Source organism: Oenanthe melanoleuca, chromosome 14, assembly GCF_029582105.1.
Source record: "Oenanthe melanoleuca isolate GR-GAL-2019-014 chromosome 14, OMel1.0, whole genome shotgun sequence".
Taxonomy (NCBI): Eukaryota; Metazoa; Chordata; class Aves; order Passeriformes; family Muscicapidae; genus Oenanthe; species Oenanthe melanoleuca.
The window spans coordinates 9,674,459-9,694,178 of record NC_079348.1 but is presented as its reverse complement, the minus strand read 5'-3'; the positions used below and the strand labels follow the sequence as shown (position 1 = coordinate 9,694,178).

Below are 19,720 nucleotides of genomic sequence, written 5' to 3'. Positions count from 1 at the left end.
TGCTGAGCACTATTGGAGGTCATGTGCTGAGGATGAACTGACTGCAGGTGTTACTGCTCTGGTTGGGGTAGCAGCCTGTATTTTGCTGTGATTTGCTTTGTGGCTAAAACACCATACAGTGATACCATCCATGTGTTTTGTTTACTGCTGAACAGCAGTTGCACAGTGTCAAGGCTTTCTCTCCCACCCTCCCCCAAAAGCAGGGCGGCTGGAGGGGATGGGCTGTCATTTTCCTTATCCACAAATCTTATTGTCTGTCTTTGAATTTTGGGTGAGGGGAGTGAGCAAAGGGCAGAGTGGCTGCTTGGCTTCTGGCCAGGGACAACCCAGGACAGTAGCTTGAGACTCCTACTTGACAGTGAGCTAGAGCTACATATAAAATGGGAATTCTGTGAGAAGCATCCTGCTTTGATCTCTTGTGTCTTCCAAATATTGACATTTCCTTTGTGGTCTGTTCTTGGCTATGTCTGAGAAAAAGATTGAGGCAAACCAGGGGCATCTGGCAGCTTGCAGCTACAGTTTTGGCCGTATTTGTATTTTTGTCTCACTAATGTCATAATCTTTGCTTACAGGAAGAATTGAATGATGCTGTAGGATTTTCCAGAGTTGTTCATGCCATTGCTAATTCTGTAAGTTAATGTGATTTTTAACATACCTTTGTCATAAGAAAAAATAAATAATTCAAAGAAAGAATTTATTTGCTGTTCCATTTTGGAAGAGAAGATGAAATACAAGTTAAAGTGACATTTTAACTTTATATTGCTTCATGTTTTACAGTAGTTGAGTGTAGTAAGTTAAGTAAGCTCAAACTGAAGAATCATGTGAAGAATCTTCCTATCTGTAAGAGTCAAGATTAGCAATTTCTTAGGGCTCTTAAGCTTTGGTGGCTTATTTTCTCTATTCTGAAAACACTGTGGGGTTTTTTTCCTTTTTTTTCCCTGGCAGTTAAAGGCTCTCAAAGGAGAACTGTTGTAATGTCAGATGAATCAAAGTTATTTAAAAAACTGCTGGAGCTTTTTCAAGGAGCTTGCTTTTACAACATTTGGCATGAAAGATTTTGCACTGTGAGGAGTCAGACCATACCCTTAATAACTATTGTATATTATAACCATAAGGAATATATTGTGTGCTGTTGTATAAGTAAATTAAGAGGTAATGAACTGAGAAATGCTTTGACTTCAATCTTAAATAGATTACATTTAGAAACCAAGTTGTAAGTAGCTGTTCTTGTGCATCTTCTCAACATATGAAGCTGCTGTGAAAGTCTGTGTTAAATGGGTGGGAGTTGAGGAAACAGGAGTGGCTGCTCTGAGAGAACCAAGGAGTGTGTGGGGCAGGCAGAGAGTAAATGGGGAGATTTCATGAGCATTTGTTCCTAGATGCTCTTGACTGGCATCCGGGATAGGAGATTTCACAGATTCCCTTTGCTGTGGCCGGGCCTGGAAGTGTAACAGATATTGAATGTTATTTTCACAGGGCAAGCTTGTTATTGGGCACAACATGCTGCTGGATGTTATGCACACCATACATCAGTTCTATTGTCCCCTACCTGATGTAAGTAATCTTTTTAGTGTTCAGATGATTAAATAAATGCCTTAATGTATTTGTCTTTTAGTCTTATTGTTCTCCATTGCATTTTTAAAATGTTCAAATCAGATAGAATTGGGTTTTTGCATATATTAAGTATATTTGACGACTGACATGTTACAAGATATTGGTGTGGAGCTTCATCTCAATTACATGGCATTTTCCCCTTTATAGTTTACAAAATGGGAATGTGTGTTTTTAAATTATATAGTACACTTAATAAAATGATAAGCAGTCTTGTAGCAGGGTGATGTTCGCTGTGGTGAAGAGGTGCAATGTCAGAATAATTTGAGGGAGCACACTTTGACTGCAGCAGGGCAGCCTAACAGTTCAGGACTGGACAATTTAGTTAAATTAAGCAGTATATCGGCACCAAAAACGTTGTCAAAGGAAGGCAAAAGTCTCATTGGAAGGATGGTTCACATGACATTGTTATTTGCAGTCTTAAAGGGCTTATGGGTGTTTGGTGAAAGTCTTGATCATAAGGTGGGAAAGAGAAATTTGGGACTGGTTTGGATGGTGCTGGAATGTAAGCAATTGTCAGTAGTTCCTGTATTTTTAACCCTTAGCAAATCTAAACATGTAGGCAGTCACTGCATACCTGGTGTGACAGCTTATGTTTCATTGAAATACTAAATGCTGGAAACACTTAAGAACTGTTAGCTAGGCTGGAATCAGAAGTAGCCTAGGTTATAAAATAGGATAAGGTGTTGGCAGTGACAGAACATTTCATTACTAATGACAGACAAATCAGAGGTATGTACTCTGTAGTTGTGTGTAATTGCAGGTGGTGTCTATGGTAGTAAGACAAATACATCTCTTACAGTGAGAATTCATTTACTGTAGCTCACTTTTAGAGGCTGTTTGGATAATTGTAGCTACTGCTCTCTGTCCTCCTGAGACTGTAAACAGTTCACTGACTTGGATTTTATCTTCTGGTTAATGTTAAATTAGGACCTAAGTGAGTTCAAAGAAGTAACATCATGTGTCTTTCCCCGGTAAGTTCTTAGTTCAAACTTTCAATCATTTCAGTGTAGTTTTAGCAAGCTGATATTTTTTGTCCTAGCCCTCTACCCTGGCTGTTACTGGAGAAGAATTTGGAATCAAGTTAGATAAATACAATTTTTAAAGTAATTTTGAGCAGCTTTTTTTCAGAAAAGCAGTTCTATTGGTTCACTTCTTAGCAAAAGATGCACCCTTGCTTCTCGCCTGGGTTTCGCATGATGTTTGGTGTTTTGAATCTACACTTCATTTGGAACAAGATTTATATGTTATTAGTTGTTTGCATCTCTTGCTGTTCCTTGGTTGCTGTCGTTTTTTGTGCTGAACAAAGCCAAGGGATGTTTTGGCTGTTCCAAATCCAACAGTAATTTTCAGTAGGATGTATCTGCTGTTTCCCAGCTAATACATTAAAACACTTTTTGAGAATTTGGCAAAAGGGGCATTCTTCTGTTTCAATCTATTTAGCTCTTGTTTTGTTTCTAGGTTACTGGATACTAAACTGATGGCAAGTACACAACCTTTTAAGGTAAATTAATGTTGCAGAATGATTTGAAGATATATGAAGAGATAAAAAGAGATAAATTTGTTCATGAACAAATAGGATCTGGAAGCTACTTGTATATTAAAAGCATTAGAGTATTATGAATGCTGACTTAGATTTGTCTGGAAAAATGTTTTATCATCATTAGGTTCTCCTGTGGCCTTTGCTCAGTGGGTAGTCAGCAGGAGGAAAAAAAATTACAGGTTTCTTTTAAAATCTCTTACAGCATGAGTTTTATTCCTCTAAAGAGGTATTGAGATAAGTGTTCATAAGCTCTTGTTTTCCCATGTGCCTTTGAACTAATTAAAGAACATGCTGTGGAAGCAGCATCTCTCTTTGTGCATAGCTCTGGGGCTCCAGAGCATAACATAAAGAAGTGCTGTTAAATATACTTGTATTGTATAGTATTGTATGCTATAGTATAGTATACTGTATACTTGTATATTGTCAGATTTGTGTTGCACACTGCTGTGGTAAGAATAGAGGCTTTGGCATTCTGAAATAGAGGCTTTGGCATTCTGATTTTATGCTTGGTACAGCTATGTTGATATTTGTAATTCTACAGCAGATGCTTGGGGTTTTAGGCTGTTGTTATGAAGTCCTGCTTTGGGATGCCAAATTAATCAGTTGAGCTTGTTCATTGTACTTAGTTCTTGATAACTTTTCAGTCTGCAGAAAACAGCTAAGCTTGATTGAGAACCAAAGGAAATCTGGTTCTCATAGATCTCAGACAACTTTAAGACTTAAAGATTGTGTGGATGTTTTGCTTTCTCTGGCTGTTGATTCTGCATGTTTCCATTGTACTGATTGACAACATATATTTTATTAAGAACTCCAGTGAGGAATTAATCTGTAATGCATTTTTGTGACTTTTTATTTTATGCATATAATTAATCAGTAGATTCACTGATGCTGCTCAACTTAGTTGAAGTATAGGAGCAACTTTCTGATTGTTCGGCTTCTTCCACTGACTCTGTATTACTTTAAATCGTCAGTATTCACACTTGTAAAACTATTCAAGAATGTCCAGTCAGCAAGCACATTTCAATACTCACCTTGAGTGCCTTTAACCATTATGATCAATATTTAGAATATTTACCGTGCTGTTTGTGCTGCCTTTTTCCTTGCCACACGTACCCCGCATGAAACCAGATTCAAATAGAAATATTACTTTTGTATAATCTCTCAATAATTCTGAGCAGTATTAATAAATTCTTATGACTCATTATCATGCAAGTGAGGCAAGGTAACTGAAATTTTTCTTGGCACACCTCTGGTACATTAGTTTGAAATCGGGCTATGTGTAAATCCTTAGAGAACACAAGGTGGCAGCAGTAAATACTCCTTTGATCCTATTTGATTTCAGTTTCCAGGGATGTGCTTGGCATTGGCAATTAATGGTGGCTTTTCTTGCAGGAGATCATTAATAATACATCACTTGCAGAACTGGAAAAGCGTTTAAAAGAGGCTCCATTCAGCCCTCCTAAAGTTGGTAAGGATATATCAAAATGCTCTTTTAAAAATATTTTCCTTTTTCTAAGGAAACAAAATTATTTTTTATTATTTTTGTTCTTGGTCTGAAACATAAATTCCCCTGCTAATACTTAGTGTTTTGATGAAGGGACTTTAAATGAGGGCACTGTACATACATGCAATTACATTTAGAAGTATACCTAGAACTTAATAGGAATCCAGCCAGTAAAAGAATGGATATGTTCAGTGAACAGCAGTTTCATCCTCTTCTAATTATGGATTTTTTTTTCTTCTAGGTTCATTTTTTTGGGGATTAATTTGAAATTTTTTTAAACTTTGATTTGGTGGTTGTCCTTCAGATTAAAGCCAGAGCACTCCAAGAGGCACTTGGACAAACAAAACCAAGAAAACTTACAGTAGTGATCAGTCATCTGTGTTCTAGAAATTACTAAAGTTTCTTTTAGTAAGAAAAAGGTTTTTTTTTGCTTTGAGATGAGCACAAGAATATCTAATCAAAGGGCAAGCTTAACTCAGGATTCTGGAATTTTTCTTAAGCTGCTGATTTAGAAAAAGGAGAGCAATACTGAAGAGAGGAGTATGTTGAAAGGGAAATTTTCAATGCTTGATCAAAATCAAGATGAGAAGTACTTTTTTATATTGCTGAAATGTGCAGACCATAAACACCAAATGTATCTGTCAATAAAGACATCCTTAAATCACTTAGTTTAGTCTTCATTTAAATATCTTGAAAAATTTGACCGTATGTCAATTAGATGGCTGGTAAACAGGCTGATAGTAAGCTTTCAATTAGACTAACTGTCTGTTGTCTTAAATGCAAGTCAGAAAAAACATTCTCTTTGTGAGGGATTCCACTGTCATTGTCTTACAATTAATACTCCATTTTAAGTCTGGGGATTAAGGGCTTTTTACTAGGAAAGACTTTACATCTTATGCACCTTTACTTATTTAAAAAGGCCAAACAAAACTGCTTTTTTAAGAACTTAAGAAAATTCAAAGATTCTGAAAGTTGTATAAACTTCCCCAAATGATATTATGCTCTGACAAAATAAGCCTGTGGGTAAGCATACAGGACTATCTTTATCTTCTCTGATAATGTGGTTATAAGTGTCTTTTTCCCTCAGAAAGTGCAGAAGGATTTCCAAGTTATGATACAGCATCTGAACAGCTCCATGAAGCAGGATATGATGCTTACATTACTGGACTGTGCTTCATTTCCATGGCTAATTTCCTAGGTACGTGTGAAGTCTTTTCCAAACCTTCTCCCTGGTGCTGTCTGTAGCTGCTTATTACATACTGAATTTATTCTTCATTCATCAGGTTCATTCCTCAGTCCTCCGAAAAACCATGTGTCTGCTAGATCAAAACTCATTGAACCTTTTTTTAACAAGTAAGTAGTTGTATAAAAAACCTGCTAAAACTTGGGAGTACAACACCAGCTTTAGCAGGTCTACCTCTAGCCTTGGAATCAATAGCTAACTACATTCTTCTTTAAACTCAAAGTTTTTTTGCTTTCTGATTCATGCTGGTTATGCTGGAGAGGCTATGAAGTAAATACCTTTTCTTTTGAGGAGGATGGTTTACTTCCTGCTGACCTGGGAAAGGACACTTAGAAGAGTACCTGGACTGCTTTAATGGCCTTGCCCATGCCACTGTTGAGGGTATATTTACAATTTAGAAAATAATTTCTGGAGTAAGCTTTGGGAGTAGTGGAACTGAAGAAAAACTGGTCAAGTGTTCTTTATGTTGTAGGACGCTCAATAACTGGGGATAGTGAAAACTGACTGTGCTCAGCAGTTTGGAAAAACTAAAATATCCCTATGGTAATGTCAGTCCAAATAACACGAAGCGTTGGTAGTAACATTGTCGGGTAACCCATTTTTAAGATGGTGTAAGAAATATACATGTATGATTTATGGGATGATGCTATGAGCAGTATTTTGCTTTTGAATTGGATCTTCATGCAAAATCCTTAAACAAATCGAAGTAAGACTTGGAGAATCTAGAATACTTTATGCACAGAGTTGATCCTTTACATAATTAATCTGTAGGTTTTACCTTCAGAAACTTCTCAAGATGCTGCAGTCTGTCACATAAAGGAAAAGGAGTTGAAATTAAAAATATTCTAGTGCTTATTCTATCTGTTTAAATTCGGGAGAAATTCCATCCTTTCAAACCTGTAATATAAGAGTTGGCAAAATTAATTATTTTAGCTTCAGATCGCTCACATAAATGAGGAAATCATTGTGATCAGTGGCTTTCACCTTTCATTGTTCTGAAAATGACATTATTATAGTGACAGCAGTTATGTGATTCTCTTGTTGCTGAGACAGGCGAGGCAGTAAGTCTATATATTTTAGCAGATGTTACAAATATTACCTAGATGAAACATGGACCCACAGTGACTGCTTGATTTGAAGATGAAGGTGAAGATAGACTTGATCAGCACAATTTCAACAATTTCATTTTAAGATGGGATTTGTCACTAGGGTGTGTTCAGAAACACCAACATACACATGCCAAGTAGTAGGTGCCAATTGAGCAGTTTAATTTTTCAATCGGTAACCAAAATTCTTTCTAGAGACGCATATTTGCAACAAGTACAAACAACAGCTTCTAGAGCTGTCACAATAGTACATTAAATTCAAGCTTTTCAAATTAATTGTGTCCTTGAAATGTGATGTTCCTCTAGGAGTGACATTTTGGTGCTGTGAGAGTGAGTGAGAGGAAGCCTTCTACGTCTGTTCTGGCTTCAGGGTTAACACTGCCTGACTGTAAGGAAGAGTTAATAAGTTGTAGGGAGAGCAGCTGCCTTTTTTCTTTTTTAAGCAAGAACTGAAAATTACTGTTTGCCAGAAAATAATCCATTTATCCATTCTGCCATTATTCAGAACTTGTACCTTCTTGGTTCAGAAAAGCTATATATTATTTTTAAATCATGGAGACTTGGAAGACTTGCCATGTCTTACTTTCACATGATTTTAAAAGCTTTGCCATATTCTAACTAACATCTGCCACATCACCTAAGTCAGAGCTTAGAGGTGAGACTGTCTCACCTTTTCCTTACAGTGAACAGGCCAAGGCTTGTATTTCTAAAGTTAGTTTTCTTTCTCATATAATGCAAACTAACAAACCAGAATAAGGTTTTTTTTAAAGAAGGTTTAGGTACATGTCAGAAGTCAGAGCTGTGAGGTGTTTAAATGAATTAAGTCGTTTACTCTGTTCATTCAGTCCTTGCAGGTCTCTGCAGCACGTGGTGTTTTTAGCACCTGTAGTATATCCAGGGCTCTGCAGTTCAGAGTTCCCTAAAGGTCCCTTAGTGAGTGTGTTGCATCTGGGGCTTTTTGGCAGGTATGCTCTAGGCTGTTAGCCAGCTTCCTGCTACAGCTGCTTGTCTCTAGTTTGTGGTCTAGAATCTTTCCCTAGCTGAGCATCCTCTCTTCCTGCTGGGAAGAAAAAAATCTCTCTTCCTCCTTCCTCCAGAAGTTCTACCTGATCCTGTGGGCAGCAGTCAGAACAAGGAAACCTTTTCCTTTGTGCTGTAGTCATGTTCTTCAAGCAAAACACAAACTACAACATGCAAACAGTAAGCTAAACACATGGTATATACCTTGTCACAAATTTTTCCTGAAAGAAGCTGACAAGAGGAGTTAATTATAAGGCAGCTATTTGAAGCAATGTTCTTAGTTTGAACTATTATCCAGATAGTCTTGAAAATGTTCTTTAAAATGGACCATGATTCTTTGGGTGGCTTATAAAGCCCTAATTACAAGATCTCTGTATATTAGATGATAATATACTTAAATACAGTTTAGTGTTTAAACTTTAATGTCATTGCTAGGATTTTGGAAATGTTTCCTGTTTGCATGGGCTTATAAATAATATGATTTAAATTAGTAAATTTAAAATCTAAAAAATCAAGCTTTGATTTTTATGAAACTGGATTTCAAGTGAAGGTAATACATCAAAATTACTCTTGAAAAAAGTGTTTCATTATATCAGCAAAGTTATGGAACTTCCTGGCTGGCTTTTCAAGAGTGATGGTGAGGATATAGGTTAATGATGAACATAGGTAAAAATCTTTAGTTTTAGGGCTTTTGTGAGAGTGGAACCGATTAAAAACAGACATTCCCTTAGGGTTGTTTGGCTCTTTTAGGCATAATGCAATAAGTTATATGATAAACAACTCAATAAGCTAGGAATTCCAGAGATGCATTTCTGTAATCTTTATTGTATATACAACATCTTTGAAAAATCTGTTTGTCTGCTGTGAGTAATCCCCAATGAACATTTATGAGTTGAGATGATGGGACTCTTTATTGCAGTATCTAAACTCTTGTGTGTATAATTTGGATGCTGTTATTGTCTCTCACACTTTCCAATTGGTTTGAAATTTTTTTATTTAGGGCAACAGTTCTTCCATATCTTCCTGCCCCCACCCACAACCCCCTCACAAACTTTTAATGACAATGTTCTTTTGTATCACCTTGGTTTGTTTGAATGCTTTTTATGCTTTTGATGTAGCTGGAGGCAGGGGCTGGAAGAGGTGTAGAGAAATGAGAACACCGTGTTTTATTGAGCTGAATAGCATCATGGCCTGTAGAAATTAGCTTAGAATTTTTTTTTTGTAGAATGGATATCAGAAAACAAAATGCACGCAAATCACTTGGGTTTGTCCTATATTAGTAGAAAGTTTCTCATAGGGAGCTATGTTCTCTAGCATGTATTGGAAATCCTTCAGCTTTTCTATATTAATTTACTTTTCTTTGCAAAATTACTGCAAAAGGAGATCGGTGGGCTGTTGTTCAAGTTGACCAGTAACTTCCCACTCACAGTGTAGGTGTAAACAGTTGCTGTTCTTGTTCGTGCAGCCACGTGTGGCTGAAGTAGTCACTGACCTGGACTGGGAAACTGAGCTGGGATTGAAAAAATGCCTTTTCTTTTTTCAGCTGGATCGGTTTCTCTGCACAGTTCACCACACAGCTGTGAAAACTTTCATCCTAGCTCAGTGCAGAGGAGCAGTGTTGATTCCTTGAGACTGTTTATGCATGTTTGTGACTGGCACAATGATAGCCTTCCTCTCCTCATTTTATTTGACTTGCCACAGAAACGATTGTCTTCCAAGTAGCTTCTTCAAAATACCTCTAAGTTCTTCTTGAGAAATGGATCTCTGTCCTCTGACTGTGTGATCTGGCTGTAGTCCCTAAACAGTGTAGGAAATAACTTTTTTTTTTTTTTGCTTGGTCTGTTTAGCTGTTAAAGAAATGTAGCCATGACACTGATTTTCACAACTTCATGAATCGAGCTAATTTAATACAGAGTTCATGCTGTCATCCAGAAAAGCCTTATTAATTTAAATGTTCTACAGATAGATGAGGAATCTTAGAACCATACTTATGGATACTTAATTATGATTATGTTGGAATTCAGTGTTTATAATCCATGTAGTGTAAATTAGTGCTACAAGATGCAGTTACTTCTGTAACACACCTGAGGTGTGCTTCCTTGTTTTCTGGGTGGAGCCACTCCTGTCCAGTTTAGACAGACAGCTGTACTGAAGCCAAGTCCACAGGAGTGCGGCACCTAAGGTTAAACATAGAAAGAAACTCTGGCTTCCTTGCAGAATGTCTTCATTACTCAGTCCTGTGCTGGAATGGGTGAAGTTTCTGAAGGTAATTGATGCAGATGTTTGTAATTTTTATTGATAAAGCTCCTTTTAGGTTCTGCACTGTTCAGGAGGATGCAGTTCATATTAGACTGTACCTTACCTGAGACTCAGAAGATAAATTTTGTGGGACAGTGTGTGGCACAACTGGTTCCAGTTCTCACACCCTGTGGCTCACATGTGAACCTTCCATACAGTATATTTTACCTCAGTGTTTGGGTTTTTTTCTTTCTCTTATTTGTAGCAAAATCAAGTTAACAACTGCATTCCAGTAGACTTATCAGTGATACAGGGAATCATAAGGGCATGATATTGAAACTCTTAGGAACTGCAAGTGAGTGTGGTATGACGCAAAGAATCTCTAGGCAATTACAGATGAGCCTGTACACTGAAAAAAACTCAACTATTTACATCTTAGTTGAATGTTGTAACTGCAATCTGATAAGCATTTTAGAAGCTTTTTAATGAACACTATACACAGCAAATGTTCTGTAACATCAATGTGGCACTTATACCTATGACAGGATTTTAAGCTGTCTTTGGAAGGAAATAGTTTTCAGAGCTGAATAAGAGCTTTTATTGGAAGCATTTCTTGACTGTTTTGAGAAACTCTTCAGTTACATCTTAAAGAGGAAAAGACTCATTCCAGTTATCTCCAAAGAAGTCATGATGGCTTTTGCAGTTTTAGGGTTTTAAGATCCATTCTATGTAAAGCATGTTGAAGTGCTCAGAAAATTGGGAGATTTATGTGTATTTAGACTGATGGCAGCATTTGAACTACCCACTGTGCAAGGGGCTCTTACTGCACAGAATTGCCACTTGTTAAATCTTTCTTTCTCACTTCTTTATTGTTTTCAGCAGTAACAATTTGGGCCTTTTTTGCCTTGTTTTCTTGAATAAGTAAAATTCCTGGCATGATGCCAAGTAACTTTTGAATCTGGTTGTTAGATAAGAGATTGTGTTTAGAGGATCTGTCTGTTTTAACATACCTTGAGATAAGTTTAGGATGGTTAATTCTGATTCCTCAGAAAAAATGCGTAAACTATAAAAAGCAAAAGGGCTTCAGGCAGAAATTTGCTAATGGTTTCCATTTTACTTCTAGGCTATTTCTTATGAGAGTAATGGACATACCATATCTCAATTTGGAAGGACCAGACTGTAAGTAGCTCTTTTTATTGTAATCTTAGTACCATTCTGACAAACTTCCTGGAGGAGGAAGTGTAAAGATTAATTATGTGTATCCAAAGCAAGGATATCAGCATATCTATCAGCTATGTTTAGGTTAGCAACTTACAAAATGATTTAAAGTGTATCTGCTCCCTTGTTTTCCTTTAACAACATAGTAAACCCATAAATTCTTCAACTTTGACCAGATAATCTGCATTATAAAGGGGGCTGATGAGAACAAATTAATTTAATGTTACTAAATGAGAGAGTTTGAAATTAACAGCTTTATTGTTATTTTGGGTTACTATTCTTATGTACCATATCATCATAAAAAGAGGGATCTTAACACTGTCCCCTCACCCGAGCAGTAAATACAGAATGCAAACTAGTGAATAGCAAATGGTTCTGAAAAATCTTGTGGCCACTTTGTTTCTCAGGTGAGTGCAATAGTACCTCTCCTTAACTTCAGCCTAAATGTCAGGATTCTTTTGCCACATGGGATTATGATAATGGAAAAATATTACTTAAAACATTTTTACCTTTCTGGTTATTTCAGTTTCCAGACCTAGAGCTGTAATTAGTTGATAATATATTTAAATGAAAATAGATTTTACTAAAGTAAATGTCCTTACTGTTGTGGGATGTTTCATTATAAGGGGGAAAACTTTGGATGAGAGTTCCCACTGATGCCTTCTTGACTTAGGAAAGTGTGAAGCCCTGGAGGTCAGTCTGGTTCTTGATTAGATAAAAGGTTAATTTGATATTGAGGAGTCAGATACACAGTGTCTTGGAAATTACACTCATTTGGAAGCAGCACTGATGTGGACACATTTTCCACTCCTTGCATTGGAATGCTCAAACTGGAGTGTGACTCTATTAGATGCCAGTGTAATAGTAACAGAATGCAGTTCTAGAGAGATGGAAGTAGCTGTTGGAAAGGAAAATACATGCTGTAAGGGCATATATTTAATTTTAAATTCAGTTAGGTGGTCAGATCACTGAGCTCTGGCTCTGCTGGAATGGTAATCTAATTACATTGCATCTTCCTTCCCCAACTGTTTGATACTGAGTGGAAGAATGGGTAAATACTTTGGGTCATTGAGAGAGTGCCAAAGCTACTAATTTGTAAAGATGCTACTTCCACTTGCTGGCCAACTTACAGGATTGTTTTGATACTTTGCCAAGAAGGGTTGCCAAAAAAGAGTCTGCCTCTGAAAGTCTGTCTCTTTTATCTGAAAGCCACTCCTGTAGAACAGACTGATGCAGATGTTCCAGGAGAACCTGAGCCAAGGAGGCTTTCTAAGCCTCAAAACAGAAAGCATTGCAGGAGTGGCATGTTTTAGCCACTTTTGTTGCTGTTCTGAGATGTAAACATCAGTGTAGATTGAGGAAGCTCTCTGGTGCTTGTCTGTGGGGGACTGTTTTGCAGAGAAGCAAAGCCACCTAAAGAGTACAGCTAGGTTTCTGTGGGAGGTGCACTCGGAGTCTGTATTTTTAAAAAAGAGATGAGGCGCAGCTGACTGCGTGACTGTTGTGAGTTGCATGTTTCTGTTTGTCAGGTAGTGAAATAGCAAGTTTGTGCTATTTTTTCTGAAATAATAGATTTCAGTAACGTGTGCTAAGTTAAATAATATTGAATAGTGAGTTGGCTTTCATCATCTTTTGTTACTGTGTGCTAAAAAGTAATTTAAAAGAATGAAGTTGCTGCACAAAATGACTGCAAAACAGAAGAAAATCAAATACTTTTCACCCGAATAGGGAGAAGTTAGAGATTTTAACAGCAGGTTCACTGTGAATTTAAGAATAAACAGATACAAGAAGGTTAAGAATTGTTTGTTTTCTCTAATCAATATAAAAGGACTATAATATCTGAAATTGGAATTCTTCATGCTATGATTTTCTACTACTGCATTACAAATAATCAAACTTTGAGTTGCTCTCTGTTCAGTATGCTGTACAGCAATGAATTGATCTTCTGTTGCTTGTGGAGTCTTGGTGTTGGACTTGTATAGTGGAAAAAAAATTGAATTTTAATCCTTAAAAAATATTGTGTACTTTTTGTTTAAATAGCAGATCTAGGGAACAGGATTTTACCTGTGCTCATGAAGGGATTGTTTTCCTTAACTACTTGGTTCTCTGTCTAGCCTGACTGAGCTCTCAGTGCTCATATACACCTGTATATAGCAATGTGTCCTACAGTAGAAAATAGATCTGTGCAGATACCCGTGGAAAGGCTTAATTAATAATCTGCAAATAGTTTCATAGAAAAATGTAAAATATTTCAGTAGCTTTGCCTCTGAAATTACAGTGTTTCACTTGTTTCTTTTAAAAATATGATAGGAATTCACAGGTTATAAAAGCTCACATCTCTAGTGAAAGGAACTTCAGGTAGAAGTGTGCAAAAGTAAGATATATAGTGATAATTTCTGCTGTATCTTGCCTTTCCATGAGTTTGATTTGGATTCTCTCTCTCAAATTCACAAATCTTAAAATCACTTTCAGTATGCACTAAAGACTTCTGCACTTCTTTAGATATAAGCCTTGATGAGCTGTCTTTTTTTCTTGGTATAATTTTTAGTAATAATAAAAATTCAGTGTGTGTATTCTAGCTTTCATCTAATATATGAAAACTGAGTTGAACATTGTTTCACAGGAAGTTTTTTATTAACAGAAAACTGCCAAAAATTGAGCCATTGCATTTTTTAAAGGTAGAGCATGAAGAGGCTGATATTTCCCCCCTCCTGTCTTTCAACTTGGTTTGGTGTAAGGGATGGGAAGGACTACATTTATGGGCATTTCCCACTGCAGGAAATGCTCTTTCAATTTCTTAAATAGATGAACTAGCAGGAATTTAGTATCTTTCATGCCTAAGTGCAGGCACATTCTTACTGTATGTGTTGTAGTTTCCTAAATCTTGCCCTGTTTCTTTATTTAAAAAAGAAAGAAAAAAGCTACATGACTACATTAGATGACTCTTTTAGGATATTTTAAATATACTAGCAGTGACTCTTAATTTAACAAAAGGATTTTTGTTTTGTAGTGCAGCCCAAACGAGATCATGTTCTTCATGTTACTTTTCCCAAAGAGTGGAAGACTAGTGACCTATACCAACTTTTCAGTGCCTTTGGTAAGTGATATAGTTTGTCTTCATGGTTTTTTTTTTGTTTGTTTTTTTTTGTTGTTGTTGTTCTTATTAGCAGGTTAAATTTCTGGTTTGTTTTGTTATTTTTAGTTTATGGGTGTAGACTTATTCCTAGTTTAGGTATTGATGAATCTTTTTTTGTAATTTTTGAATGATGTCCTGTGGTCTTTGTAATGATGTGTTGAAAATTACTGTTCTTATTAACTGCACTTAAAAATCTTTACTTGGTGCTTGTTGAATATTGTGGGTCTTTTATCCTTTTATTTGCAACCTCTTGTGAAAGGATGTAAGCGTTTATATAGGTGGATAAAGGGAATGGGGGTTGGTGTGAGGCAGATTGAGGCTTTAGGAACAAGGTTTATCCTGCAGTCTGTGTAAAGCCAAACTCCAGCATATGAGTCTAGGCAAGCAAGCAAGCTTGAAAACAACCAATTTGATTTCCAGATTGTGAACACCATCCAAGTGAGAAGAAACAGCAAAAAGGGTAATTAATAACCAAGGACCAGTAGTGGCTCTAAGGAGAAATATAAAATGTTGGTACTTGGACAGCTGAACTAATTGATGGTTTTCTCCTTGTCTCTTGTGGCTTGGTCCTCTGTCTGTGCAGGGTCTCTGGAGCTGTATCAGATGCCCTCAGTTCCTTGTGAGTGTTCGATCTTCATGCAGCAAGGGTCAGCGTAGTGGATAGGATTTAGTAACCCTGACTGGGAAACAGAACACAAGAAAGTAGAAATGACAGCGTGCTCTTAGTGCTGCTGTCCAGGGTAAGGCCTGTGGCTCAGACTCAGTTCCCAGCAGTTTTTAACCCTCACTCTGGGGTAAGGCCCGTGGCTCAGACTCAGTTCCCAGCAGGTTTTAACTCGCAGCTCCCGGTGTCGCGTTCCGTGCGTGGGGCCGCCGCCGCCGCCAGGGGGCGCGCTCACACCCCGCTCCGTGCTCGCTTTGGGAATTGACAATTCCCACACTTCTCCGGGCTTTAGAGCTGCATGTTTTCATACTAAGATTTACAAACTCCAGGTTCGATAATAAATCCATATATTATTTAAGTATTTTTGCCATGGTATCTCAAAACAAACTGCAGATTATTACTTCCAAAATTCTGGAATACAGAAGTACCCATGCATTTCCAGTTGTAAGTGGATAGGGGCAGAGTGGTGACGTTGAGTGATCTGCCAAAAGCTTAAAAAAAAAAGGCAGTAACAGACACGAATTATCCTAATCTATTACATCAGTTAGAGCAAAGTGTCTTGAAATCAAACATTATTAGTCGAATTTTACAGAAAAAAAAAATTTAGAATTAATTGAAGCAGAGTTATAATCTTCCATGAAGCTAATGAAATATGGTGAGACAGCTGAAAGGGCTGCAGTGTCACACTTGGAACTCGTTTACATTTGCTACTCTAGAAAGGGTGTTCATGATTCTGAAATCCTTCAGGACTTCCTGCATACCAAGTGGACACCTGTTCATGCAAGATGTTTTTATAGTCTCAGGGGTGAATGTAGTTTCACTGTACAAGTACTTGCAGCACTGTGCAGTCTCACAGAACACTTTAGATTCTTAAATTTGCATTGTTTAGTTGGTCATGCTGATGTGAAATACAAAGTCATTAAAACAGGATTTTCTAGAATACCACTTTAGTGTAGAGCCTTAAGTTCTACTTAGACTAATGTCTTTGGGCTTTTGATTAAAACTTATACTTTCCAATAAAAGTCGTGTAGGAAATGTGTAAGAACAGTATAAAAAGGAGAATGTTTCAATGACGTAATCAATCAGTATCATTTTATTCTGTGGATTTAATCTTGTTTGCATGTTTGAGCTGATATATGGGGAATTTTCAAATTTCTTCATAGAAGAAATACATGTTACTTGCACCTTCATGTCATAGTCCACCAGTGGCATTCTTCGGAGTGTTGAAGACTTGATGTATTCTAGAAGTGCAGAGAGAGAAATTTCCTGCTTTATTTCTCTAGAGCTTGTGTTCGATTACATTGCTGTCCATGGCTTATCTGCACTGCCTTGCAGTGAGCTGGCACAGGGCTCTGGTGATTGCTAAATATTGTACTGCAGCTGCATTTACTTTCCAGATCTTTATTTGCATTTCAACATACTTTTGAAATGCACAATATTTACTGAGTACTTAGCCGTACTGCTGAATGATTTAATTTATTAATCTTCTCTCCTAAATTCTTACTTCTTAATTATGATGAAATGTGGCATAGTCTGAAGAGAGCATCTCTTAAGCATGGAGAGTTGCATAAGAGCATTTGTTCCAGTTCACTTCAGGTTGGAACTCAGTAACTGCTGTTTAATGTTTTGACTTTATTTAAATTCTGTATTTAAAATGTGTAAATCGAGTATAAAAGCAACATATGTTGGCAGGTATTGAAACCCTTTATTAGCCAAAAATACAAAGTCAGAAGTCACATAGAGTGCAGCAGTCTTTCTGTAACAATAAATAAGGATCTGATACTGAAATAATGTGCCATCAATAGGTTGGATTTTTATTAATTTATTTTCATTTACCACTTAGTGAAAATATGAACACTGAAGTCCATTTGAATAGTAGCTGAATTCCTTCAGGACATTTTTTTTGTCTATCACTGATCGTCTTTCTTATTTTATACTGAGGGCACAATTGCAAGATATTCAGGACAATTTTTCTTTCTGATCTATCTTTCAGTCTGCTTAGGTAGATTGAAAGTAATTAACTGTATATATAGGAAAGGAACACAATCTGGACAGCATTTCTGTGTTCCAGAGTTACAACAGAATATGGTCTCAGATGTCTGAAATGATTGTTTAGAAAATTTTGTAATTAGTAATGCAGAAATGGAGAACTTGATACATGAATTGTTTTAGAGCAAAGTCTTGTCAATGCATGTAGAGCAGTATGAATTTGTACAGTAATTTCTGTTCTTTAAAGGCAAATCCATGTTATAGTCCTACCAAATTCATTACAGTTCTGAGCTGCACTAATGTGTCAGCTTGGGCTTTTTTTGTGTTGTGAGATGTTAGTGTCCTGCCAAAAGGGTGTTCTCCCTACACCAAAGAGCTTTTACTCATAGACAGCGAAGTTCTGTGTTTTTCAAAGACAGAATTATTAGAAATTGAATTTATGTGCCCTGAAAAATGTATAAAGAAATTCTAACTTTGTGGTGTAGGCTCATCGTAAAAGGCCTTAGCCCTTCAGTACAGGGAGATATCAGAAACCATACTGAACTAATTATGTTTTTGGCAATGATCAAAACTATTATAATTTAAACTCCTAAATAGCTGACTATTCAAATGTATAGCATGCAAATGAAATCTATCTAGGCTTTTTTTTTGTTTGTTTATAATTAGAAAATCTGTTTATAATCTGGCTGAATTTCAGAAGAGACTTCTATAACCTTGTAACCTGTAGACTAAATTAGATTTCAATAGATTAAACAACTGAGAATAAATGTAGTTTAAGCCTTTTTGCATCACCATTTTTGCCCTTGTAATGTCTGAAGGTTAAATGCTGGTTTAACATTATATATAACTTGATATCATAGTCTACGTAAAAAAAATGGCACCAATTTTGAATATCTGAATTGTACTAACAATAAAGCACTTAGATAAGGACAGGAGATGTAAATGGATTTCAGACTATAATAAGACCTTGTGTCTGGAATGGGAATCCTTTCCTCTGCTTTTGCTTGATTATGTGCTCTTTTAGTGCTAATGTGACATTTTAAGCCATTCACATAGAAAATGCACTAACTGCTTGATGAATAGAGGAACTTATTTCCAGTCACTGTTCTATTGTAACAGCTTCCAAATGAGGTCCATGATTTTGTGCATTTGTCCTCATATTGACTCAAATTAAGTTTTTATATCACATCCAGGAAATGTGTAGTGGGATTCAAACCAGAGTTCGAAAATTTTGTGTCACAACAGTGGAGTTCTCCAGTGATGTGATCAATCCTATCCCCTTCGACTAGAATTTATCATCATTCAAAGAGCTGTTATTTATTTGAGTGAAGGGCTGAAATTCCCAGAAAATCACTTCAATTTATTTTGTAGACTCATATAGAAGCCTTGAAGGGAGGATGTGAGGGTCTGGGGGTGTACAGGATGCTCATGCAGCCCTGACTTTCTGAACAGTTCCAGGCCCTTGTGCAACTGGGTGTGAACTACACACCTGTACAGTGGACAAAAGCCTGCTCAGGTGCAGTTACTCTTTGTTGGCCTTTTATGTCATGGCATATTGGATAAAACTCTGTGACTGAGTCTAGAATAAAAATAGTCATAATAATTTATTTTGCTTTTTCTAGGTAACATTCAGGTTTCGTGGATTGATGACACATCAGCCTTTGTATCATTGAGCCAGCCAGAGCAAGTACAAATAGGTAAGTGTTGCTGGATTTGCTTCAGCATTAAGATTTAACTGACTCCCGCAAAATGCTCTGAGCCAGCAGGGTCTGTGATTCTAATAGCAAAACCACTGACTTTCTTGGAGGAACTGGTCTTCCATAGCAGCAGCACATGTGGCAGGAAAGGCAAGCTCAGACTGGACTTCTTTGGGAGTTTTATGTTTCATTCTGTGATATCCTCTAAGTACCTAGACCTGTAGGTAGAGTAATGCTGGTTCTTCGCTTGGTGCAGTATTTATTGAGGCTGTTTACTGTTACTTTGCCCAGAGTATAGCTATCAAAAACTTTTGTGGCCTTTGCCTCCAAATACCTATTGGACTGATACACATTTAGTTTGGCTTATATTTGCAAGAAAAAAATGCAGTGAGAAGCATTGTAGAACATATGCAAAATAATAGTGTCCAAAGAGCCTAGACTGCTAATGTGTCTGTGTGTGAACAATATGCAGTCTCTCCAGACCTAAATTTTTAAATTTTTATTTGAAATTTGAAAATATTGCTGTTATGTGGGAAAACAGTCTTCTTGGTGTGTTGGATTTTGAATTGAGTTTGTTTATGGTTTGGGGATTTTATATTGTTTTGGGGTGGTTTTATTTGTGTTTTGGGGTGGGCTTTTTAAAAGATTTTTGATTGGCTGTAGTTGAATCCACAATATCTTAGTGGTTTCTCAAGTTCTTTTGGGCACATATTTGAGTATTGAGCCATACCCTTAATTCAGGGAAGAGTGG

The 19,720-nt window shown here is 36.8% G+C and overlaps 1 protein-coding gene across 4 annotated transcripts in view; it reads left to right on the top strand.

Moving 5' to 3' along the window:
• The window catches only part of PARN (poly(A)-specific ribonuclease), a 44,503-nt gene that overhangs the window by 8,201 nt on the left and 16,582 nt on the right, over positions 1-19,720 (top strand). For all 4 annotated transcript variants that reach the window (XM_056503778.1, XM_056503777.1, XM_056503780.1 and 1 more), the window contains exons 12-21: positions 573-629; positions 1,477-1,554; positions 2,542-2,585; positions 3,073-3,115; positions 4,547-4,622; positions 5,746-5,856; positions 5,942-6,011; positions 11,389-11,444; positions 14,494-14,580; positions 18,895-18,969. In XM_056503778.1, the coding sequence (XP_056359753.1) occupies positions 573-629; positions 1,477-1,554; positions 2,542-2,585; positions 3,073-3,115; positions 4,547-4,622; positions 5,746-5,856; positions 5,942-6,011; positions 11,389-11,444; positions 14,494-14,580; positions 18,895-18,969 (697 nt within the window). The remainder of the gene's footprint in view (positions 1-572; positions 630-1,476; positions 1,555-2,541; positions 2,586-3,072; positions 3,116-4,546; positions 4,623-5,745; positions 5,857-5,941; positions 6,012-11,388; positions 11,445-14,493; positions 14,581-18,894; positions 18,970-19,720) is intronic.